At 43.9% G+C, this 26,046-nt stretch overlaps 3 protein-coding genes across 4 annotated transcripts in view; 1 reads left to right on the plus strand and 2 right to left on the minus strand.

Annotated features, from left to right (window-relative positions):
* Window positions 1–1,202: 1,202 nt before the first annotated feature.
* LOC118117076 (tubulin alpha-1C chain) lies at window positions 1,203–9,062 on the minus strand. 2 transcript variants are annotated; one of them, XM_035169150.2, is made up of 4 exons: window positions 8,924–9,062; window positions 2,589–2,811; window positions 2,349–2,497; window positions 1,203–2,241 (listed from the first exon to the last, which is right to left on the minus strand). In XM_035169150.2, exons 1-4 carry the CDS (start codon window positions 8,930–8,932, stop codon window positions 1,264–1,266), a joined length of 1,359 nt encoding a protein of 452 aa, XP_035025041.1. In that variant the 5' UTR covers window positions 8,933–9,062; the 3' UTR covers window positions 1,203–1,263. The 2 variants fall into 2 exon arrangements, with proteins under 2 accessions (XP_035025041.1, XP_035025042.1); XM_035169151.2 differs by lacking the exon at window positions 8,924–9,062 and adding an exon at window positions 3,428–3,531.
* Window positions 9,063–16,891: 7,829 nt separating this feature from the next.
* On the minus strand, window positions 16,892–20,455 carry cmpk2 (cytidine monophosphate (UMP-CMP) kinase 2, mitochondrial). Its single transcript, XM_047341704.1, is given in 6 exon segments — window positions 16,892–17,012; window positions 18,907–19,130; window positions 19,133–19,237; window positions 19,394–19,588; window positions 19,927–20,052; window positions 20,348–20,455. Coding segments are annotated over 6 exon segments (879 nt in total).
* A 2,580-nt stretch (window positions 20,456–23,035) lies between these two features.
* rnf144aa (ring finger protein 144aa) overlaps window positions 23,036–26,046 on the plus strand; it is a 33,700-nt gene continuing 30,689 nt past the window's right edge. The window contains exon 1 of the mRNA XM_035167872.2: window positions 23,036–23,607. The gene's annotated coding sequence lies outside the window, so the exon portion shown is untranslated. The remainder of the gene's footprint in view (window positions 23,608–26,046) is intronic.

The raw sequence follows: 26,046 nt of genomic DNA on the forward strand, positions 1-26,046 counted from the left end.
TTATGAGAATGATTTGCTATGCTAAAAGATGCAATGCTACTTTAATACAAACATATACCAGACTTACATGTAAACTGTAAATATGTAAACATATGTAAACTCTTGGTCTGAGTTTCCCAGCGCTTTCGAGAATATTCGAGACATTCAGTCAAAGCCCACAACACATGAAAGGGCTTTCATCTTCCTTATTGTCGGAAATCTCTTCATCCTTATTCACTGAAATACTGAGGAACATCTCTTTGGGACAATCTACTTCAACATCATTCATTCATTCATTCATTCATTCATTCATCTACATTAATCCTAATTGGAAACATGTGGAAAAAAAAAAATTGGCCAAGCTTTATAACAGTATGGAATCCCTTGTAATACGTCTGAACTTGTAAACATAAATGTCAGTGTAAATGGACTGTATTTATATCCAGTATTTATATTCCCAGTTTTAACAACCACTCAAAGTGCTTGACACTAAAAGTTGCATTCACACACACACACACTCATACAGGGCTTCTATACACAGCACTTTTACTGTCGCACACCATTCACACACCGTCGGCACGGACGTCAGGGGCAATTTAGATTTCAGTGTCTTACCCAAGGACACTTCAGAATGCAGACTGGAGGAGCAGGGGATGGAACCAACGAACTTCTGGTCAGTGGACGACTCTGTCTACCTCCTGAGCCACAATGTGAACATTCCAATTAATCACTATGTAGTTTATTTCTCTCTCTCTGTGTTTAAGGAGCTTAATAACCCATTTTATATTTAGATTTACTTGAATAATTTACTTTATTATACATTCTTACTTGTGCTGCATGTGTGTGTGCGTACATATACATGCAATTGCAAATACAACTAGAAAATTCCTCCTGCAATGCATTACCTAGGGGTGCCGACCACTTGGCACCCATAATTAAAGCATCATCTCATCAAAGCATATTACATCTTTTAAATGGTGACACATTTTATTCTAGATGTTAAGTTGTGTAAAATATCTAACATGTAAAACTGATACTTTTACCAGTGATTGTTGCCGTGTACAAATACAATCCAGTTTGATATGAGCATGGAAAGTGCAACAAATCCAAAAATGGAAAGTGCAACAAATCCACTGCTCTGTGAAAAAAAGAATATATATATATATATTTAGAGAGAGAGAGAGAGAGAAAAAAAAATTTAAATAAAGGAAACAATACTGCAGTCAACGAACACAATTTATTAAGAACAAAATGACAATGGAAAATACAAGGGAATGCATGTGTTTAATAATCCCCTTCCTCCTCATCATCCTCTCCCAAACTATCAGCTCCGACCTCTTCGTAATCTTTCTCCAGAGCTGCCATATCCTCTCTGGCCTCAGAGAACTCTCCCTCCTCCATACCCTCACCCACATACCAGTGAACGAAGGCGCGCTTGGCGTACATCAGATCAAACTTGTGGTCAAGGCGAGCCCAGGCCTCAGCGATGGCGGTGGTGTTGCTCAGCATGCACACAGCCCTCTGGACCTTGGCCAGGTCTCCACCAGGAACCACAGTGGGCGGCTGGTAGTTGATGCCGACCTTGAAACCAGTGGGGCACCAGTCCACAAACTGGATGGTGCGTTTGGTCTTGATGGTGCCGATGGCAGCGTTGACATCTTTGGGCACCACATCTCCACGGTACAGGAGGCAGCAGGCCATGTATTTACCGTGGCGAGGGTCACATTTCACCATCTGATTGGCTGGCTCGAAGCAGGCATTTGTGATCTCAGACACCGTTAATTGCTCATGGTAGGCCTTCTCGGCAGAGATGACAGGAGCGTAGGTGACCATAGGGAAGTGGATACGGGGATATGGCACCAAGTTGGTCTGGAACTCGGTCAGATCAACATTGAGGGCACCATCGAAACGGAGGGAAGCAGTGATGGAGGACACAATCTGACTCATCAGCCTGTTCAGGTTGGTGTAGGAGGGATGCTCGATATCGAGGTTCCGGCGGCAGATATCGTAGATGGCCTCGTTATCTACCATGAAGGCACAGTCAGAGTGCTCCAGGGTGGTGTGGGTGGTCAGGATGGCATTGTAGGGCTCCACCACAGCGGTGGACACCTGGGGGGCTGGGTAGATGGAGAACTCCAGCTTGGACTTCTTACCGTAGTCGACGGACAGACGCTCCATCAGCAGTGAGGTGAAGCCAGAGCCGGTGCCACCTCCGAAGCTGTGGAAAACCAGGAAGCCTTGAAGACCAGTGCACTGGTCAGCCTGAAGACAGAGAGGTTGACGGATTAAATATGAGAGACAATATTATGATTTAGTCTGACGTTTGTCAAAATTAATAAAAGTTTAACTCCTGATGTAAAGTTACCCACCAGTTTGCGGATCCTGTCCAGCACCAGGTCAATGATCTCTTTGCCAACGGTGTAGTGTCCACGGGCGTAGTTGTTGGCAGCATCCTCTTTACCAGTGATCAGCTGCTCAGGGTGGAACAGCTGGCGGTAGCTTCCAGTGCGTACTTCATCTGAAGAGACAGAGTCAGTCAGAAATGACTCAACAGTTTGATTTTAAGGAAATCAGAGTAACCGTGGTTTCTACTTTTCACAACAGTTTACCGATGACAGTGGGCTCCAGGTCGACAAAAACAGCTCTGGGGACGTGCTTCCCAGCTCCGGTCTCACTAAAGAAGGTGCTGAAGGAGTCATCTCCTCCTCCAATGGTCTTGTTGCTGGGCATTTGTCCATCCGGCTGGATCCCATGTTCCAGGCAGTAAAGCTCCCAGCAGGCATTGCCAATCTGGACACCGCCCTGACCAACGTGCACGGAGATACACTCGCGCTGCGGAAAGAAGAGAAGTATTATTCAACCATGTGCATTTATTTATTTTCTTTGAAGAATTGTTCTCACACTTTTAAGGACTTGCCTCCGATGTATCATTAGCTGCATTCCTCTCTGACATTTTTCAAACATTTGCTCCAGAGAGGAGACAATGTCGTCATGCGAGCGAAACAAGGCACAGGATTGGCTGGTTTACTGCCCCCACCTTAGGAGACGCTGCCACAGTGCGTGATGTGTATTATATGAGACCAGACTAATTGGTTATTTTTATTTTTATTTTTATAATCGATTAAACCTTTTAGTTGTTGCAGCCCTGTATTCAAAATCACCTGACAGATTCTGTACATTCATTATTTACCCACTGAACAGATAACTCTGCATGGACACACAGCAGCATGGAGGCATTTAGTTTTTTTAAACTTGAAGACATGCTCGTCATTTACATTAATTGTATTGGATTTGGCTGCACAGAAAAACACACATTCTGCTACTTTAGTCACTCGGAGCGTCGCCGTGTTCACTTCCTGTATTAAAGCTGCAGCTGCTTCTTGAACTGAGCTAAACTAAACTCCAGATATTTTTGATCACATGATTTAAAGAGTGTTTTCCTACTCACCATGTTTCCTAGAACACTGAAGATTAAATAACGAAGATGTTGATTTGCTTCTTGTAGCCAGAAGCAAATCTGTTTTTTGGATCAACTGAACCAGTGCAGCCGTTACACAGAGCTATTTATTACTGGCGTAAGGACAAACTCAAATCGTGGCAGCGGTAGCTCGTAGAGGCACTTCTGTTTTCAACAGAAACTGCCACTGATGTGTAAAGTCAGCTGCTTTTGATGCCACACTGTTTAGAGGCAGCTGCCTTTGTTGCCACACTGTTTAGAGGCAGCTGCCACAAGTGTTTTGGGGCAGTTGTCACTGCTGCCCACTGTCTGAGAGCAACTAGAGCTGTTTGGATTTATTCAAACATATACCAGTACTAAACCAGTATACAGATATATATATATACTGGTTTATGAAAGTTTATTTCTGCAAATGCAGTTCACAATAACTAAATTAAAGCATCAAAAATATCAAAGGTATTGTAGAAAGGACTTGGGTTAAAGTGACTTTAATATAAAAAATCTTTGAAGTTCACAAGGCACAAACATTAATTGGCTAATGATACATTAATAACAGCTTCTCACCATCATCATTTCAGACAGAGGAGTCTTTTTATGTAACTCATTGAAAAGAAAGCAGTGTTCCAGTTTCAGTCATTAAGCATCATGTTCCATTGACATCACTGCCAAGTCCTACCACATTCGTGTGTACCAGATTGTTGTACATCGTTTTAACAACAGCTCAACTCCTTGTCAAGATCTAAAAATGACACCTGGATAGAGGTCATTACGCAGAAAGACACACCATTCCCGTTGGCATCAGAAACTGGTTACATCACCAAGGCAGTCTTGACATGATTTGCCCAGAGACTGTTCTGTGGATTGGAAAAGTACAACTGACTTAGTATTTGTAATATAAAACACTATAGGCTTACACACCTTGAAATTGTCTCTACCGCGAAACCTAAAGCTGTTAGACGGTTTGCTGCAGGTAATAAGTCCACAGACGTATTTGTCGTCACCGATTTGTTTCTTGAACATAAATTCCTCTAAATTGATGTCGACTTCCCCTCATATCAAATGCGGCTGGACAAGGCTGGGTAGTCAAAGTTTTAAACATAAATTTGATATCCACCAAGACTTTAAACTTTACCGCTTTTAGATTTAAAGAGACTGGATTGGATGTTTTATTTAAAATTCTTATAGCTTTGTTTGTTGTGCATTTCCTCACAGTCTGTCATTTATTGGATGCATTACCTAGGGGTGCCGACCACTTGGCACCCATAACTAAAATAAATCCACTATCAAAGTCCCGCTGTTTAAATCTGCTCTGTGCCGATCATGTATACTTTCTGAGTGTGGGTCTTAAAGACCTAGCAGCAGAGAACACTGATCAAAGTTTGTTAACTAAGAAACTAACATAATTAAAAAGAGATCCTCTCTGATGAAGACAAGTGTGTCCATGTGTATTTTGGCACATGCAGAGTACATGTTTATCCAACAGTGTGAATTTGTTTAAAGAAATAGTTAAACTGCTGTGTCGGGGATATAAATGTCCCTGCAAAGTCATTATCACTTTTATTTGGGTGTGTGCACATTTGCAGGTGAGGTCACTTATATGCATGTACGTGTGTGTGTGTGTGTGTGTGTGTGTGTGTAGCAGACAGGCTGGACCTCTTAGCACACGGAGCGCAGTGAAATACGAGCTGCTGAGATGCTACGAGACTGCTAGCCTCTGGTTGAACCTCCAACGAGGCCCACCTCTGCCTCCACCGCCGCCAATTAGATAGCGCCCATAATGCAACCTGAAAGATGCACTGAGCCTGGCAGCTTTATAAACATCCTCCCTGTCTACGGCTCGCACCTCACGGCCTCATCTCTCCGGCTCAACTTTGTGAGTGGGTGTGTGGGTTTAAGTGTGTGCATCGGGCGTGACTGCCTGTGTGAGTTGGAGTGTTTAGAGAGATAGATCCTCCCTCACCGGGATGCACTCCCATCCTGACAGTGAGCGTTATAGTCATTGCTCTCTCTCTCGCTCTCTCTCTCTCTCTCTCTCTCTCTCTCTCTCTCTCTCTCTCTCTCTCTCCCCCCTCTCTCTCTCTCTCTCTCTCTCTCTCTCTCTCCCCCTCTCTCTCTCTCTCTCTCTGCCTCTCTCTCTCGACTACATTATCTTATCTGATTACTCTCTCAGCCAGGATGTGCAGACATGCTGGAGACTGCAGTGTAATATAACATGCCTCTATATGACTTGTGGTTGCTACATGAGATATGCCACCACACACATCATACCACCGGTAACATCAGACCTGTCTGCTCGGCTCTGGGTTCTGACAGCTTCATTGTTATTAACCATACACAGGCAGCGAGGCACAGACAGCCAGGCATATCAATGCTGCAGAAAAACTCTGTAATTACGCCATAAATCAAAGCAATCTCTGGCCGAGCTCCGACCGATTTATCTGCAGACCCAGATTTAATGTGCACGGGGAGGTTGTCTTGCCCTGTGACTTGTGTACACCTCACAACCGAATAAGGAACCGGCGATGGCACGTAAAGCACAGTGTTCGCCCCTATGAGTGATGCCTCCTCCTCTCACGTTCGCCATCTTTTCAGCTGAAAGATGGCTTTCCCAGCTCGGGATCATAAAGTGGCAGTGAAACTGTAGCCTGCCATCAGTATACTGCACTATTAAATAATCCACAGTGTAGTCAGTGGCCTGTGGGGACGGGGGGAGGCATGGTATAAACATTAGAGTCGGGTACAGCCCTCCAGTATAAGCCTCTTTTATGCCATGTGAACAGGTGTGATCTCTGCCTCTCTGCTTTCAAACAATAGTTAGAAGTAATAAGAGACATCGAGCTCAGAATTCTGCCACAGGGCGCAACAACACATTCCCCTTGAAGTTTATCCAAATGATGGTTTTTCCTAAACCTGTCTATAGCAACTTGTGAATATCGTCCAATAAATACCGGCTGAATTTTACATAAACCGAGCAGCTTTAAGTCTTGTTGTTCCCGTGTAGCTGGCACACTTGTATATACTCCAAGTCGCGCCGGGTTATTGCGTCAGACGTGCTGCAAAGTAGAGGAGTTAACTTTAAATGGGCCACCGTGTTGCACCGATCCATCATTCTCCGAGCGGCCCGGCTAGTTTGAGGTCAGGAGGAAGGGATCAGGCGCTTAGGAGGGCAGAAAATCGAGGTTACAGGGAAAGAGGAAAGGATGTGAGGGAGGATGGGAGTGAAAGTGATAGAAAGACACGTACCTATTCACGCATATGCAGAAGATGAATGTGAATTACGTGAATTAGTTTCAGATTAAATTGAGGATAAATGGAAGTTTGTAGCATCAGATTTTGCAACTTTCGTCTCTTAAACTCTTCATCTGTCGTCAGATATTACACAGTGAGACATCTTCAGGCCGATCCAGAAACACATTCTATTTTGTGATGTGAATTCTTTTCCATCTTGTTTACCACCACTTGATACTCACCTCTCCTTATTTCTGTTCCTCCCTTCTCCTCTCCCTCCCTCCAATCATGCCAAAATAAGCAAATCTATTGGTCTTTGGCTCCGTCTCCCTGTTGATAGTCTTGTGGAGCAAGTGCGGAAAGAAAGAAAGAAAGAAAGAAAGAAAGAAAGAAAGAAAGAAAGAAAGATGAGATGGAGTAAAGAGAGACAGAAAAAGGGTTTGGGAACAACTGGAGGGTGAAACAGGGAAAACACGTGAAGAGTCAGTGAGTGTTTTTTGGCCAAATCTATTTGGTGTCAGATTCTCCTGGGAAGCAGCAGCAGCGTGGGCGTCTCAGGGCTGACATGGCTGTAACGGAGAAACCCAACGGACCGGTGACTTTTCAAATTAAAATGTTTCACTGTGCATATTAATCACAATGAGACAGAGGACGATTACGGCCTATAAGGATGTTTCAGTGAGACGCCTTTTGGCAAGAATCCATCAACAACCTCAGTGTGGGAGTGTTGGTGTAGAATTGGTTTTGCTTATTAAGAGCAGTTTGATGGTCAGCGGTCTTACGCAGCTTTGTTTTGCTCTGTTTTCCATCCCTGCTGCAGAGTAGACTGGCTGTCAGAGGCATTTCCTCCCCCGTTATGAATGTGCGCCTGTGTTCAGGTAGGTGCGTCTGTGTGTGAACGCGGAGCGAAAAGCGGTGCACGCATCTGTGAGATAATCCTAACCTCGTAAGAGTATCTCTGCCTTTTGTTGTCGGACTTCCTTCGGGGTAACCCAGAGGTCAGCCTTTGTCAGGTGATTTTGAGATTTGCCAGAAGCATTTGCCTCTAACTCCTGTGAAAGATGACTCGGTTGCTTTTGAACTCGCACCGTTCTTTCTTCTGGAACGTCGGACCATTGTGATGGGCCACGTAACAGCTTAATTTGCCCTGCAGGTTCACTTTCAACCTGACAAGTTTAAAACTATCACAACTGTTGCCGCTAACGTGAAAAACAAACACAATTCAAGCTCAAGCAAAGTTACTTTCTTGCGAAAAAGCAAAAACCAACCAATGTGATAATTACAGTACAAATGCCTCTAAGACACACGAATTTGGAGAAGAAATCCCAACCTAAATATTTCACTTCTGCAAGCGCTTCTATACAGTGTGAGCATATGGAGCAGAATGCGCTGAAAAATGCATACATGCAAATACATAATATATTTTTTGTCTTCGGGCAAAATCGACACTATTTTAAATGAGCTGACTCCTCCGCGGATCCCCTGAAAACATTCAGTAAAAGATTTTTTTTTAAAGGCAACAACAAGTCATTAAAATGAAAGATGACTTTAAATTCGCAGTTTATTCTTCTCCGTGGCTTTGCTTTGCTTTAAGAGCTCTTTAAATTAGGTGGAGAAGTGAGTACCTTCAGGGGGGCTAGTGTGTGTGTGTGTGTGTGTGTGTGTGTGTGTGTGTGTGTGTGTGTGTGTGTGTGTGTGTGTGTGTGTGTGTGTGTTCCTTCAAATCAGTGATAATGATGAACCTCCTACACAACTATTCCATTTTTATTTGTAATCTAAGTGTATATTGATGCCACTGTACTTTGCATCATTAGCGCTAATGACTTTGTATGGTTTACACAAGCAGGTTAAATATAATACAAAATTGATGGAATGCACAAACTTGACAAAACATGCCAGAATATTTTACTGTAGGTGTAAAATATAACCCTGTAATTTGAATTGCTCATATGTTCACATATTTATTGTATTATGAACCATATTGTTAGGTTAATGAAAATACCATTTGTACAGTTATGTTGTGTTTGTGGGTGTTAATGTCCTCATTGACAAAGTATCATGAACTTAAATGTACTGTATAATATATGCTTGATGAATGATGATGATGACAAATCAGTTATTTAAAAAAATTGAGCGTAAAAATGTTTGCCTGAGCACCAGGTGACAGTTTATTCTCTCCATACAGTATTTGTAAGAACACAACTTCTTGCAGGAGGTGAGACACCCACCTCAGTCAGATACAAAAACACTCTACTCTACCTCAAACATGATGCTGCATCCAATCGGCAGGATTAATCATCTCCCTGCTACACGGCTACAGTGGGCTGCTCCATCTTGGCCCGGAGGAGACATCAAACGCACTCTCCCTGCCCGCCTGCCTACTGTTGCCCCTGGAGAGACAGAGATGGGTTAGAGAGTGGAGACTGGCCTCTGGTAGTGCAACTCTCTGTGGAGTCCGTATTGATTACACCTGCCACCGGCGGCTAGCTGGAGCTGTGTACTCTGACAGCTGGCAGCACAGGGCGAGATGGATAACTGCTCCAGCCAGGCTCGAGCCAGCTACATCATCACTTGGCTCTGCCGAGGCTGTTTGGAAGGAAGGGAAAGATGTTTTTTTTTGTGTCACTGGTGCAGTTTTAGTTTACTTCTTCACAGTGTGACTTACCTGGGTGGAAGTGTTTTTAAAATAAATGTGAGGTTTCTTGGCTCACTGCTGCCGTGGCACACTGCATCATGTGACTCTTAAATACTTGACATTATCTCATCTATTAACTTATCTGATTCCACAAACGTCTTTTTACATGTGGCTCACTCCGTTCATCTTATTGGCGGAACTAAATTGGCATGTTGATTCTTAAAGGTAGGTTGACCCAAAAACCCATTATCTACTCACCACTATGCATATGAAGGAGTGGGTGAAGTGTTTGAATCCACAAAACACTTTTGGAGTTTCAGGGGTAAACAGTGTAGCAGCCAAATCCAATACAATTGAAGTAAGACTCAAACACTTCTCCATCGGCACAGTGGTGAGTAGATGAATGAGTGAATCCAAATTTTGGGGGTGAACTGTCCCTTTAAAGGCCCCAAAGGAAGTCCTGTGTACAATTTGGTGCATTTCGGACACACAATACATTCAATATTAACAAATTGTGAATAAACAGGTGACCAGCACTCTGTTGCAGCCAGTGAGGGCCGGGTCGTGAACCTTCAGTCTGTGGACAGAGTTGAACCGTCTTCATCTGCGACCTCTGATAAGCTACAGTGGTCATCGCCAGCTAGCATCACTTGGCTAAAAAGGCCAAAAACCATCATCAGATCACGTTGATGATGTGATTATTCATATTTCAAGATATTGAACTGACACAGACATTCACAGGTGTCCCAGGTGCTGATCTCTGTCATTGAAAAACAACAATCATAGAATCACTTCCTCTGTAACAAGTTGACCTAAAAGTAAAATTTATGATTTGTCACTGCGATGCTTTATGTCGAGCTGAACTTCTGAGCTGAAATGCATGTGCCCACATGCAATGTATGAAACAGAACACAAGTTAAGTCAATCAAACATATATATGAGCCTCACAGGAACAATAATGAAGAAAATTCAGTTTCACTTTATGAAAAACATTGACTTTACTCTGCAGCCTACACTGTTTATAAAAAGCTCTGCACACAGCATCCAGCACACAAACAATGAAAAGTGACAGTATATTGTGGAGCTGTTTGAGGACACCTCACTAATGATAAGGAATAATTCAGAAGTAGCTCCAGAGCATTAACACAGGCCAAGCAAACAGCCACTAGTACTTTTTAATGGCTGAAAATAACGATATAGAAAACACTAAGGATCAGGTGCTACTTTTACAACGTTTCTCCATATCGTATTCAACACATGGTTGACCACAGGCTTTCTTAGCAAAGTTTTCTTATCAGAGATGGGCAGCATTGGAGGCGCTTCAAAGTGAGTAAGACTGAGACTTACGAAAACATTTCGTCTCTTATATATCGGCCCCCCGAGGACGGCTCGCTAAACTCTGCTTAAAAAGGCTGCAGCACATGACTTGTGGGAAGAGTTGGGGGGTAAAGCCAGTGTGAATCTTCCTCCCCTGTTAGCTCGCAGTCCCCCCTGTAGGCTGCTGGCTATATGGTGTTGATTATGGAGATGAGTGGCTATGAACTCAATATTTTCCAAGGTGCAGTGAGAAGAATGTAAAGCAGGCAGACGTCTCAGCTCTCTCACAGGAGAGCCATAGAGTGAGCAAGCTAAATGGGTGTAGGGGGATTCACGTGGCTTAGTCGGGATAAGGAATTGGGATGGAGTGGTGTGTTTCTCTCATTTCTCCAGCTCTCTGCGCTCCTCTCTCCCTCTCTATCACTATCTGCTTTTACACCCCAAAGGTCTTATTTACAGCCGTTTATTTCTCACACGGCGTCAGAAACCCAAACACACACCTCACAGAGTCCCCGGTCACCTGTTTTTAATAATGCACTCGTGAATTTGCATTGCAACTTAAGCAAGCATTTGGTACATTGAGTTAACAGCAGTGTAATTAAAAAGTAATTTGATATATGACGGTGCGCGGTGCACTTTTACGGAGTTGTCCCCGTGAAGTTGAGCAAACATTTGCTCTGCTTAATGAGTCATATTCCTCAGTAGTATTCTCACTTTCTTTGTCAGCCTGTGCATTGTAATTTTCTTCTTTTCCCTGCAAGTGCACAGCTTCCCCCCCCACAACCACTGTGCATCTGTCTTTGGTAGTGTTCATCAAAGACCAGCGGCTCCCCCGACACTGCTACAAGAATCCAGGATCAAGTTGCTCTACTTTTATTTATGTGTAGTGCCGGGTGTTTAAATATCTTCTCGCGATCTGAGAGCTTAGTCTGTTTTGACCGAGCCATTATTTCTGTGGTAGGGACCACGGATAAACCAGACCTCTGCGTCTCGTGAGAGATGGAATCAAAGAGTAAGACCAGAGATAGAGAGAGAGGGAGAGCGAGAGGAAAAGAAGGAGAGAGAATAAGTCGGTTTAGGTATTTTGAGAGTCAGTCAGCCACTTGCCTGTCAGGCAAGTAGCTTCTCAGCTGTCTGCTGATGCCTGATGAAGTAGGAGACATGCCTAAGCATTAATGGAACTGAAACAAAAATAAACCGTTTTCAAGTATAAAAACAGATGCACACACACAGCTGCGTAGAAACTTGGCTGTGTTGCCTTTGATTTATTCCTCTGGGGGAAGAAGGACGGCATTTGTGTGTTTGGAAGGGGGGGGGAAACATGGCACACAAGGAACATTCCAAGTTTGCCACAGGAAATCAATTTATTTGAGAGGGCAGCCGGGCTAAAAATAGGGAAGCCCCAAACAATAGCGTTGGAATTAATTGCCCAGATTTTGTGAGAAGGCAAGACGACTCCACAGAGACAAAGTTTGTTCTCCGTCTTGTTTTCATATGTGTGTTATGGAAATATTGGCCTGGTCTAGTTGTCGTGTTATTTTGTTTTTGGCGTATTTCTGCTTGTCTGCAGCTGTCAAAACACAACTGACTCTCAATCATTTTCCTCCCTGATACGACGACTTACCCACTTGTCAACACCACTGCCAGCTGCCTTATTTGACAGGATATGATGATTTATCACAAGTTCTCTACGGTAAATAGACAATAACTGTTTTGTCACACACCACTGAGTTCTAACTGGGTTTTGGGGAGTGTGCGAGGGAGTGCTGTAGGGGCCTTATGGGGGCTGATGTGTTGTTTTTAATGAGATCTCACAGCAGTGTTTAAATATTTAACCGTTCCTGGTGAAGCCTCCCCAACAGCCGCCAGGCAAAAACTGGTGAGGTTTCATGCAATCATCACAGACTATACAGCACCTATACCCTGAAAACATCAGAAAATAAGCACAACCTGAATATATAATGGCGTTCTGAATACACAGCCCGCTGTGTCTAATACCCGCACTTATCGACAGAAATGCTGCCTTTCCCCCCCCTGCAAATAACTATTCAGACACGGTGACAAAGAGGGAGCGTGATGATGAAAAGATGTTATGAATTATACTGTACATCCGCTTTTTGATGGGATATTTTTCAAAACTTTTTTTTTCCTCCCAACAAAGTAATACCTCTCCCCATCTCTGCCTCGTTTTCACCTTTTCCACCTCGTTCTGAGCTTTGGAGAAACATTTCACCTCTGATCAGTTCAGCTCCTGCACCCGTCATGTTTTTACATCCTACCACCCGTCATTCACAGACAATGGCGCTGGGGTGTCTGCCACCACCTGCTGTGTTCAGAGGGAAGCAGTAGTGGGGTGTGTGCATGTGGTGTGCAGCTATGAAAGTGTGTGTGTGTGTGTGTGTGTGTGTGTTAGTGTGCATGTGTTTGTGGGGCATGTCCTGAAATGATGAGTGTACATGAGAATGGGCTGGTTTGACAAAATGCTTAGTACTGAGAGGAGGCAGAGTATTTAGAACTGTGAGTCATGCATTTGGAATTATCTCTCGGTTAGCTTGTTGTTATTGTCTGCATTTGTTTGATGGTTAGAAGGATTATGCAAAAAACACCAACATTTTGTGGACGGGTGGAGCACGACTTCAGAGAAAGGATCAGGCAGCAACACGAAGAATGTTTTTTTCACTTTCTTCAACATCGCAGATTGGGTGTTTTTAAACACTTTGTTGATTTCTCAGACAATTAATGGATCTTCACATTAAGGAGGTATTCCCTCCCATGAGTGTCATTCTGGTTTGGGATTTTCAAATAATCTCATAAATCAGTGTTTCCAATTAATTATCTCAACTGTGGCGGCCCGCCATATTATAACTTGCCTCGTGCTTGCTCGCGCTATCATCCATGACGTTTTTACTGTCCTCGCAGACAGTCAGACCTCGTAGTTTCAGCTGCACCCGTAAGTGGCTTGCAATGGAATTCTCTCCCTCATGTGAGACATGATCTTTCGCGCTGTCTGTGTACCTGTCTGTAAAACAAAATCTGTCGCCATAGTTTGAATTGAACTGAATTCTGTGGAAAGGGTTAGACACTGTAAACATGGAATTTAGTTTTTGTAGTCACATTGTTTTAATCACATTCTCTGTATTTGTTGGCTGGTGAATATTTAGACCTGTGATGGTATTTTAAGCTACTTGGGGAACTCTATGCTCTATTTGGTTGTGGGGGATAGTATTTGGGAAATACACCGTACCTGCCAGCGGCAGGAATCTGGAGGGACTTGAGTCCATAGATGACAACCCCCTCTACCCCCCTCAATCCCTCTTTCATCCCTCCTAACCCCACATCATAGACAGCCACATCCCCTTCCTCTGTCTCCTCAGCGCACTCAAATCCGCTATCCAGCCGCGCTGCTCCGAGGGCCCCACTGATTGAAAGGAGCTTTATTAGCTGCTGCTAACCTGCCCATCGCAGTGTAAAATGTTGTTTATTTGACAAGCGATGTATATAGACATTGCTGTCGGGTCTTTAGAGTTTGGCAGACACTTGGTGCCAAATCATATGCATGACTCCTCTTGCCATGCTGCTTCATGTGGCTGCCAAGTGAGGTCCACTGGGGTCTCTGCCAAGGGACCCAGACTACCATTCAAACCCCCACCACACACACACACACACACACACACACACACACACACACACACACATATAAAAACACCTTGTGCTTCCTCGATGCCCACTCTCCCTCCCCCAACCTGTACCAGCCCTATGCCCTCCCATTCCCCTCCCACCCTTACCCCCTCAGTCTCCATACCACACTCATTATTAATGATCTGAGGGACAGCTTTCATTTGATCTATTACTTAGGATGGGACGGCGGCTGCTGTGCTGCTGCATCCCTGCTGGATCTTTAATTATTTCATGGAGGGCTTTTCTCCTCTCCGCTGCTCCGTCTCTGTTGTGCAGATGAAATATTGAAGTTGAGGAGTGTAGTGCAAAGTGGCCCCATACAGGGTGAGGTGTGTGCATGTGTGCACCTCTGCTACTTTGTGTCTGTGTAGTGTACAGTATATGAGTGTGCATTGACGTGTGTGAATGTGTGTGTGTGTAAGGCTGGGGCTCCTCCTGCAGCTCTCAGACGGATCCTACTTTTCCCTTGAATGTGTCTCGGACTTTAATCTTGAAACTTCAGGTCACAGATTGGAAGCAGGTTGCTTTAGTTATTAACTTTTTACTCAGACCGCAGTTCAACTTTGAAACACAGACGTCCTGTGTTTGTGTGTGTGTGTGTGTGTGTGTGTGTGTGTGTGTGTGTGTGAGTAGTTGTTATCGTTAAAACCGCTGAGTGTATCCTGGCCGTCTGACAGAAACAACTAAAACAATCCCTAATGTCTCCAAAAAAAGAGGAAAAACACGAGAATTATTTTCAGTTCATGTGTAATGTCCTGTGATTATGGGCCATTAATGTCATAACACAGTCGTGTTGAGGGGCGGTAATGACATGAAATCACCCCTCACTTTTTTGTTGCCAAGAATAACAACGAATAACAACATCTGACATGGAAATATGGCTGACACCGCAGGCACACACAACTTTGCATTCAGGTATGATGTATGGCACGGTGCCTAATTGCTTCGCTTCCCTATTCCATAAATTTGGGAATCTCTGGAGACAGAGACTACTGTGTTAATAGCAATCAAAATTCCTCACCGGCCTGCGCTTCATTTATTTTGTGTCACGCCGCACATCCGTGGCGTCACCAGGCAGCTGAGGACCCATGAATCCAGGAAGCCGCCCTCACATACTTACCTATGGAATCCATACTCCATAAAGATAATGACACCTTATTTTAGTTTATGTGATTACGTGTGATAGTGGGATTTGCATCCACAGCACCTCTCCACTCAGTAAAACATTGGATTGCTGTAATTGGTAGTAGGAGTAATCCATGCGCTGATGTGGGGGAGCGTTGGAATGACATTGATATACAGTGCTCCATTAATTGCCATATGAATAGGGTCTGCAGTGGTTGGCGCTCTGCTGATGCATCACAGTAAAAGAGATGGGTCACTCTGTCTTCTCCAGCCCGCAGCTTTGCCAAGCTCATAATTACTAAAACCCCCAATTAATCTTCCCATCACATAGGCCAAATATACACTTCCTCCCTATATAAATGAGTTACAGTCTACGCTCTTAGTAAATGTGCGTGTGCTTTTGCTTGTGTGTGCATATATGTGTTTGTGTGTTTACACAAGTAGGCATGTGTACCTGCATGTGTGCACACTTGGGCCCATGAGAACATCAAGTACAAACAGCAATGTATGTGCTATATGGTCTCAATGCACTCTGCAGCTCCACTGTGAGCCACACAGGATGTCAATGCATGTGGGATCAGTGTCAGTATCAAGGAGCTGGACTAAAGGGAATCACTATCACTTCACTCCGTATCATTTTGAATATGGGAAACAATGTGTTCACAGGTTCACTCATTCCGGTGCATGTAGGTTTAAATGACCAACGTATGCGGCTTATGAAAGACTTAAAGAAAGATGACAATCAGATTTAGTGTAATTTCCAGGTTGTGAGCAGGTTTACGCAACAATTACTGGAGGGATTACCACAGAACTGAGTGGAAGATTGGTGTATGTGTCAGGAGAGGACCCATTCAATTTTGGTGCGGATCCAGAAATATTTTTTCACTTTCTTTAACATTGCGAGTTTTTTTTCTTCACAATTTTGTTGATTTCTCAGAGAACCAGTCATGGATCTTGATGAAAAACTAAATCAGGCATGTTAGGGGGACTGATATTTACTAGTGTGTAATTTGGTGCAGATCCAAATAAAAATCTGGTTCTAGTGAATTTAAATGTGGTTTCATACAGGGACTGTTGTGTCTTGGTATGCGCTCTACTCTGGTTATTTTTATGTTTTTATTTTTGTTAGTTTACTCCATATTGGATGTTGCTTGTTTGTGAACTTAAATATCTATGTGTTGTATTTTTGTTTCCATCCACTTCCTCAGTGTGAGTTCATGCACACCTCTTCTCGACAATAATTGTGTGTGTGTGTCTGTGTGTGTCTGTGTGAGTCTACATGAATATGTATTTCTGATTGTAGCATGCGTTTCTGGCCCCTGGCCATTCAACCTTTACTCATTCCAAACAGCATCCTCTCCTCCTCGCTCCCGTCTGTCTCACATTCACAACATCTTACTGGCACCCAGTGGGGAGAAGCGGTACCGCGTCCACTTGATGCTTGGCCGACAGCAGGGGAGATGGAGAACTGTTTACAAGTGGCATTTGCCCCTAATTAAAAACAGCACTTGTTGGAGCACTTTGTCTGCGGAAGGACTAGCATCCACAGTGAAGCAAGCTGGGCCGCTGATCCTCCGCTAAGCCTGTGCAATCACACACACACACACACGTTTGTACTTCTATCTTAGTGAGGACACTCCCTGACAAAATACATTCCCGAGCCCCTTACCCTAACCTTAAACATTCAAACTAAATGCCTTACCCTAACCATAACCTAAACCTAATTCTAACCCTAGCCTTTAAACCAAGTCTTTACCCTCACACAGCCCATTGAAAAAGTGAGGACCGGTCAAAATGTCCTTACTGTCCTAAAATGTCCTCACTCTGTAGGGTCTATGCTTCAAATGGTCCTCACAAAGATATAAGTACAGGGACACACACACACACAAACAAACTCAGTGAATGACACTTTACATTACGCTGCATAATCTGTTTTCAGAACTTGTCTGAGTGCGTTGACAGTTCGGGTGAACTGAGAAATACAGTAGGAGAAACAACACAGATGGCTCCCAGTGCAGCCGCTCCCTCAGACAGATGAAGAATAGTCCTCGTGATAGTGATTGACCAAGTCTGCAGAATCTCTCGCTCTCTCAGCAGCAGACAGTCAACTCCTTGCATTTTGTAATTCTGCTGGCCCAACATCTGGCTGTCCCATGTGGAAAGGCCATTATGTCAGGCCAGAGGATGAATGAAAGTAGCCATCGACCCGTCTGCGTGCAGAGACTAACTGGGCTGGCAGTGCCTCCGAGTTTTGGCCAGCTTAATGGAGCACAACAGCTCAGCAACTAATCACCTGTTCTTTCTCATCAGCTGCTTCCCCCACGAGACGGTAATTGATTGTTAAGTGTGTGATGGATCAGACTAAGACGGAGCTGACCTGACTCAGTGAAACGTGCCGTACAGTTTGTACCCATCTGTGGTTTCATGTTTTCACACTCGCAAGGAACTTGACTTCATCGCAGACTGTGAAACGTTCAACCACACGTCACATAAACAAGTGTGTTTTCGCTCTCTCGCTTTTTCTGTGGGTATCATGTACTTTCATAACGGACCTCAGTTAGACAAATAGTATGTGGTCGTAAAGCAATCCGTCATTATCAGAACATTTATTTGTTCATACATTTGTATATACATTTATTTAAAATCGTCGTACTAGAAACCATTTTAGTCAGTAAATATGGTGATTTTCATTCAAAACTTTATTTTTATGTAAACAGGTGGAAATGTTTTGATGATTAAGATCTATTAACTGAAAATATAATGCAAACATTAATGCACCAATCATTTTAGAATGTAGGACTAGATGGTGAGTATCCCTGGTACGTTTGAAGGTTTTCTGCACAATTTAAGTTACCAACTAACAGTAGATGTTAGCGGCCGCCAGCGGATGTTAGGGACATAACCTCATTTGTGCGCCTCATATCAGAAGCGTATTTATTTGACAATATCCTACGAAAAACCTGGGTGATTTTCATTCAAACATCTGGTAATGTTTTGATGAAACACGTTTCCTTTACAATTCCACATTTTTCAGGATTCGTTTCTCAGCTTGTATCAGGAACATCGTAGTTCATTAAAACTAGATTTTTTTCCAAAGGAATCAAAAGAAGTAATCCCAGTATTAGTGCTAAATGGTCAATTAATAGATAAATGCTGGAAAATGAAGTAGAAATCATTTTAATTAGGATCAATTAATGATTTAAAATTCAAAGAAAAGTGCTGTTAATCTAAAATCTGAGAATTTCTTGCTGTGCTTTGTAAATTTAATACGATTCTGAGTTTTGAACTGATGGAAGCACATAAGTAATTTGAAGACATCATGTTGGGTTTATGTGAAATTTTGATGGACATTTTATATCACTTATTTATTACTTGATCAGTAAATTAATTAAAATCATTTGCCCTTGGCAGTACTTTAAATACCAAATTAAAAAAATGTAAACTTTAACTTTCAGGTATCCAAGAGATCATCATCCAACTATTCCACCTGACTCTGAGCAGCTGCTTGTGATCCAGCTCCTGTTCCTCTTCTGTATTTCTTTGGCCTCTGTTCCTCAGCCTCCTCTTCCTCCTCTTCCTCTCCACATCATCCAGAGTGAGTAAGACCACCAGGCTGAGCTGGAAAGCCCCCAGCCCCAAGGTGCACGGTACACCTCCGAACACAGCTGGAAGACTGCACAGTGGATCGCTCGCTGCTGTGGCGATGGTGTACTCCGGGCTGCCGTGCTGTGCCATAATCTGGGGACAGACAGTGGATGGTGGATTGAAGGGTGAATGATTGATGGCTCTGTTATCGGGTGACAAGCTTCGTTGCTAGACTGGGACGAAATGTTAGATATTGAGTTGTAAGTCTAGATCCCTGTGGAGGGAGTTCTGTTGTCCCCTGTATCCTCCTCAACTTCCTACAAGAGAAAAAAAGGTCACGAAACTTGACTCCATACCTGCAACATCTCAGCTGCCTTTACCTGTCAGTGATGGCAGGTGTCTTCATGCCCCACTGGTCTGGTTCTTACGCCGCGATTTAGTTCACCCAGAGCGGGGACGGCCCTGTGGATGAGGGGCGGCCCCTGATGAAAGCGAGCCCACCAGGGGGACAGACACTGGGGAGGGGACACAGTAGAACAGGCCCCTAAATATCCCTCAGAATTGTCGTACCTGTGATGGGAATGTCACCTCCAAGACAAAGCAGCAACACAAAGGCAGATTTTCAGAGCATAAAAGATCAAATTTTAGATTTTTTTTTCTGTTTTAAATCTCATGAGAGCCGACTCATCTTCTTTCTTACCTATTCTCCTGAAGTTTGTAAAGCATATTGGATGAATGAGCTATCAAATCAACCATCTTTCACAGTGATGTAACTTTTCTGAGGTCATGATATGTGATATCCCATTAGACAAAGCTCGCTGGCAGATAATAGCTTTAACAGGGAACGGTCGGCCATCACTTTAGCGAGACGTCTATACATCAAAACTGATCTTGTATTTATTTACGAGGTAATGGCATTAACCTGTGGCGTCCAGGCCTCTCTCTCTCTCTCTATGACAATGACAGGGAAGTCTGGTTTACTTCTGGCCTCCGCTCTGCTGGGCAGCAGCTCTGGTGCAGCCTTCGCCTCTGGGATGATGTCACCACACTGCAGAACAGACAGAATCAGTTTGCTGCTGTGAGAGGAGGGAGGGAGGCGAGTGAGAGAGAGAGAGAGAGAGAGAGAGAGAGAGAGGAAGAGAGAGGGAGTGAGTGAGTGAGAGAGAGAGAGAGAGTCACAGACTGTGATGCACACGAACACACACTTCTGTGGGCCACCTGGCACTGATACATTAACGGAAGGGCCACTTGGTTTACACTGCTATACCGTCCTCTAGCACATGAGTGCGCCAATTTTCTACATGATGCGAATGTTTATGTAACAGTTTTAATGGATGATGTGCCTCTAGAAAAATGTATAAAACATCGGAGCTAATGATGTTGAGAGCAGATGGGTGATATTCTGGCCCCATTGAGGGAACATGCTTATCCTCAGATTTCTCCATCAACATTTCTGCAGGTGACCATCTGAGTAGAACACATCCCATCCACCTCCTGATCCAGATCTTCACCAAAATGTAATGGGTTCTTCTCGGACCCATACTGCATTCGTCCACCCAGTTGTGTAGTAATCCATTTGTAGTTTTTGTGTATTTAAAGGACGGATAGACAAACGCAGATTAAAACATAACTTCCTTGGCGGAGGTAAAAATGCTCCTTTAGGAGAGAACCCTTGACGTTTGGCAGAAATAAGGACAAATCACACAGGGAGGTCAAGTGTCTGGAGGACTGACACTACAAAACATTACTTAAGCTTCACATTTTATCACTTCACCATGCTGCACACTACACACAGTCGTTTGCTGGCCGTGCACCAGGCTGAGTTTCATTTTCTCATGTTTGGAGAGTGAAACCTCTGAGCTGCTCAGCCGATTGATCTTATTTCACTCGACTACTAAATGCACACTCTGCAGCTCTCTATTTAACATGCATCATATCCACAGTACAAACAGAGCAGGTGTGATATGATCGGTTCGAAGATGGTCGTTTCCTCTGTGGTCGCGTCTGCAAAGCTGCTGCTGCTGCACTTCTACAACTCTGCATCTGCTGCCTGCTCTGCATTTATCTGATCGTCTTCCAGACACTGGACAGAAGGACAGTCCAAAATGTAATGGTTCCCTAAGTTTATTTCTAATAACACACACACACACACACACGCACATGCACGCGCACGCACACGCACACGCACACGCACACACACACACACACACACACACACACATTATGCTGATTTACAGGTCAGTCTAATTGTACACAATAAAAAGCTATTTACCAAAGTGAGAAATTAAACACGTCTTTCCTGACATGTATCCAGTATAAAAGAGAAAAGTATAGTCACAATGACGTGTTTAAATGCTGTATAAAGAAGAATGAACAGATATAATGAAAGACTTTGACAAATGAAAGGTTTTGTACCCTCAGACTAATCAACAACTGATTGTATCTTATAATAACTTTGCATGGTTTATTGTTTGTGAAGCTCTATATGCTCAAGTTACCTCATTTTGTTTTAGCGAAGTGCCTTGAGTTGCATTTTTTTGTGCCATAAAAATAACATATATTATTATATCATTATTTGAAGTACTCCCACAGGTGCAGTGTGTGGCCATTGCATCATGCAGTCACCTCAACAGGTGATAAGCCATGCTTTTAATTTGACATTGGAATTTTAGCTAAACTAAGTAGACTGGTCTCTTCAGTTATTTGTCTATGTTAGAATCTTTTCAATAAACCAAAGCAAAAAATCTGGCTCCAAACATTTTCATGTGAAGTTACACAACACATTTCTCTACCCTGCAACTGAGAAATTATTGGTATTTCATTGAAGTGAATGGATATTGAAACCAAACATTTCCCTTTATCTCACCTTCCTGTAGTTGTATTTACTGTATCCATGCAGATAGTTTGGGGTGTTGTGAACGTGCTCTCTGAGAGTCCTGCATCCATCCTAATTCAATGAAGGCAAATTAAATCAAGTTGAACTAGAATGGCGAGTACACACCTCCGCCAAGGCCCAACAGTCCCCTCATGAAACCACATTAAACTTCAATAGATCCAGATTTTCATTTGATCGGCACTAAATCCCACACACTCTTTAATATCAGTCCCCTGAATATGCCTGATTTTTTTCATTGAGATCCATAAATTACTCTTTGAAACCTGTGAAAATGTTTAAATCTCACAATGTGATAGAAAGTTTAAAAAAAAATCCCAGATCTGCACCAAAGGTTAATGGGTTCTTTCTTGGATCATGCCAACCCCCGCCACCAAACTTCATAGAAGTTTTGTAGTTTTTGCACATTCCTGCGAAATAAATGCAGATAAAACATGAACTCCTTGGTGGTGGTAGACATTCAGTGACATGTAAAATATTCGACAGCAGCATTACCTTGGTGGAAAGTAGTTCTGATGTGTTTAACTGATGACTGTGTATTCTCCACAATAACAAAGAGAGACATCTGTAGAGAAATGCTGGAATAATGAAGTGTTTTATACGCCTTCATGTTTTTATTGGCCCTTAAAACTAAAGTCCATCCATCTGCTTTGTATTGTGGGTTGAATGAATTGATCAATGATTTAAAAGCAGAAAATAACTACATGCAAACCGTCTGCACGGTGAGACACCACTAGAGGGAGGTAATAACACACTGTATGATCACTGTACTGTGAAGTAACCATTAGAAGTACACGTTACTGGGATGATAAAATAACTTCAATCCATTACCTACCTTTTTGTTAATTTCAGTTTTTTTATTATTGTGTACATATTTTTTATTGTGTTTTATGTTTCATTTTGACAGTATATGGTTGGATTTATCATAATTCCACTGTCCCACTGCTGTTTATTACGTCGTAATTAAGGACAATGATTATAATTGCGGTCATGATCAAGTTAAAGTTAAAAGTTTCTCTTTTCGTCCATGTTTGTAAACTATTCAATGTTGAGTAAACAGTAGAAAAAGGGCGTTTGCCTTGTTCTACCAGCAGGGCGCGCTGTCGAGTCGTGCAGTAGCGGCAGTGTCCTGTGGGCGGCAGCACAGAGCGGCCTCTCACGGACAAATGGCGTCTCTCCAGTGCGGAGCAGCTGATTTCCTCCGGAGCAGAGCGGCGGCGGCGGCGCGGAGGTAAACACACCGACCCCCGGATCCCTGCGCGTCAACAGGCCGCAGCTCTACGCACCGTGCGTGTGGCGGAGTGACGGCCGGACGCTGCGCACTGTTCACGGATCGACCCCCGAACCGATGTCCCGGTGCACGAACAGCCGTGTGGGGCCGAGCAGATAGGAGGAGAGAGTCCCGCTGCGGCTCGCTCATCTGCGGGTGTGCTTGTGTTTTTCCACCGATGGTTGTCAGTGTCTCACCGGGGCCTGATCCGAGGCGCTGCAGGCGACAGTAGCAGGTCAAATGTTCCCACCCAGACAGTGGAGGAGCTCATCATGAACATGGGCATCACCCCTTCAGAGAAACCCTCCTGCTCCTCCTCCTCCTCCTCCTGCTGCTCCTGCTGACTGCCTGGCCTCTCTCCGTTAATCCAATTCAGGAGATCATCTTTTCAACCCTCGCTGAGGTTACACCTTCAAGACGGCGTTATCCCAGAAAGCCAGGTACACGTTTCATTCTCTTCCTCTGTTCTTAGTCCCCGCGACACGGCGGGAGCTGTTCTGAGCACCGCGAGTTCTGAAGAGCTGTGTGTGCATGTTTCTTCGCCATTTCCTCGTTATTACAGCGACACATCCTGACTCTAACCTGGCTGTAAACCTGACTCTAACCTGGTTTTAAACCTGACTCTAACCCAGACTATATTCAGGCTCTAACCTGGCTGTAAACCTGACTCGAACCCTGACTATATTCAGGCTCTAACCTGACTCTAACCTGGCTTTGAACCTGACCCTAACCCAGACTATATTCAGGCTCTAACCTGACTCTAATCCAGACTATATTCAGGCTCTAACCTGGATGTAAACCTGACTCTAACCCAGACTATATTCAGGCTCTAACCTGGCTGTAAACCTGACTCTAACCCAGACTATATTCAGGCTCTAACCTGACTCTAACCCAGACTATATTCAGACTCTAAACCGAACTCTAACCCCGAATGTAGCCCTGACTCTAATCCAGACTCTAAACCAAACTCTGAATTGATAGAGCCGTTTCTAACCCGGCTCTGTCCTGGCAATATCCTGACTCTAACCCTGACCATGAACCAGACTATAATCCGGATTTTAAACCAAATTCTAAATTGGACTCTAACCAGGCGATATCCTGTCTCTAAACCTGTCTCTAACCTGACTGTCAGCCTCACCCACACTCACTGGCTGCTGTGACTTCTTAAGTCTAACCGTGGAAACACTTAAACTCCTTGTTTGTCTTATTTTGGACTGATAATACGTGTAGTGGATATTTGACGAAGCACCGTCTTCAGCATAAAGGGTCTGCAGTGTGTTTGTTGGCTGCTGACACCTGATCTCGCTGTATTTGCTGTATTTGTCGATTACCCCTCGCAGCCTTGGTTCGTATTTGTCTCCTGCACGGCAGCTGCACAGCGTTGCATCTGAACTCGGAGCAGTACATGCTCAGAGGGGATGGCTCCACTGAGCTCTGAAAGGTCACTGTCTGTGCCCTGCTCGTTCCATTTTAAGCAGCAGGTCCCCCTCAGGGTACAGGCAGATTATAGATATAACTATAGAGCTGGGCTGGTGGAAAGACAGCGGTCCTGTAGTCTGTGACGGGGCCGAGACTCTGAGGTGTGCGTGCGTTGCATTGAAGTCTAAATTGCTAATACGCATCATACCTGCACATGGTGTTCTGATGTTTTCAGGGAGGATCGCATGTTCGCATCTTTCAGACGTACCGACAGTGAGGTGTTTTTTTTTTTCTCTCTGTCTTTCAGATAATGAATCCAAGCTATTGACAGCAACCTCACGTCTGTTAAATGTCAAGTGTCGAAACAGTTTCACTTCCACATGATGTGTCTAAAAGCCTGGTTTGTCTCTGTGCCAGGTTCATGAGATGCATTCAACACGTCGAGAGGCGTACATAGGGGCGCCATCCTGTCATAAACATTGGCTTTTAAGGTCCTCCCCATTGTGTGCTATTGATTCTCTCTCCGGTTTCATGCTTCCAGACATATATGGCAGCAGCTGCACATTGAAGCACCCTCGATCGAAAGCTGTTTACAGACATGAACACGATGATTGTTGGAAGTGGACGTTATCAGGAGTTTGCCCTCGACATGTGAAGTACGCAAGTGCGAGCAAGCAGGAGGCCGGAGATGTGGCTTTAAATATCGCTTCAGAATGTGTGAAGGTGTTTTTGTTTAAAGCACCTGAAGAGCAGCGTCGGCCCTCGTCACCAAAAGCTCTCGAGTCTTCTTGTCTTTCCAAGTTGACGTCTTCGTCGGCATCTTCTTCTTTTCCATTCTGAGATATTTGTATTCTTCCAGTTTAAAAAAACTTCAACAACACACCCACTCGTGAGCTTTACTTGCACATTTTACTTTGGGGCTGGCAGGAAACTAATTCGGGGAAACAGATTCAGGAATTTGCCTTCTCACTCACAGCCCCTCTGGAAAATTTCAGGGAAATTTCCATTCAAATGTTGTGTGATTTCACATGGAATTTCACAGGCGATGTAGTGATTCACTTTTTCCATTTTTCTCAGAAAGAGTCTGCTGCCATATGGGACTAAATGCGTCAAGCTGCTGCCCCTCTCCCCTTTTTACAGATTTGCTGAAAACAAGAGAAAGACCTCGAGTACAAAACAGGAACGCATTCCTCTGAGTGACCGGCGGCAGTCGGCCGGCTCCCAGAGGAACGTGGAGATGTTGTTTACTTAGGAGTGAGAAGGAATGAGGTTATGATGCCCAGATCTCTCCGTGCCATTCCAGTCTACAGGGAGTGAACACATGGTCAGAAACACAGAAACATGTACATGCGTGTTACATATGAAGCTTTTTTTTTTTCTAGCGGGCTTTGATTTCCGATTTGAGTTAAAGACTCGATGTCAAAGTGGATTTGTTTAACATTGACTCAGCTATGGGTCGG

Source organism: Hippoglossus stenolepis, chromosome 10, assembly GCF_022539355.2.
Source record: "Hippoglossus stenolepis isolate QCI-W04-F060 chromosome 10, HSTE1.2, whole genome shotgun sequence".
Taxonomy (NCBI): Eukaryota; Metazoa; Chordata; class Actinopteri; order Pleuronectiformes; family Pleuronectidae; genus Hippoglossus; species Hippoglossus stenolepis.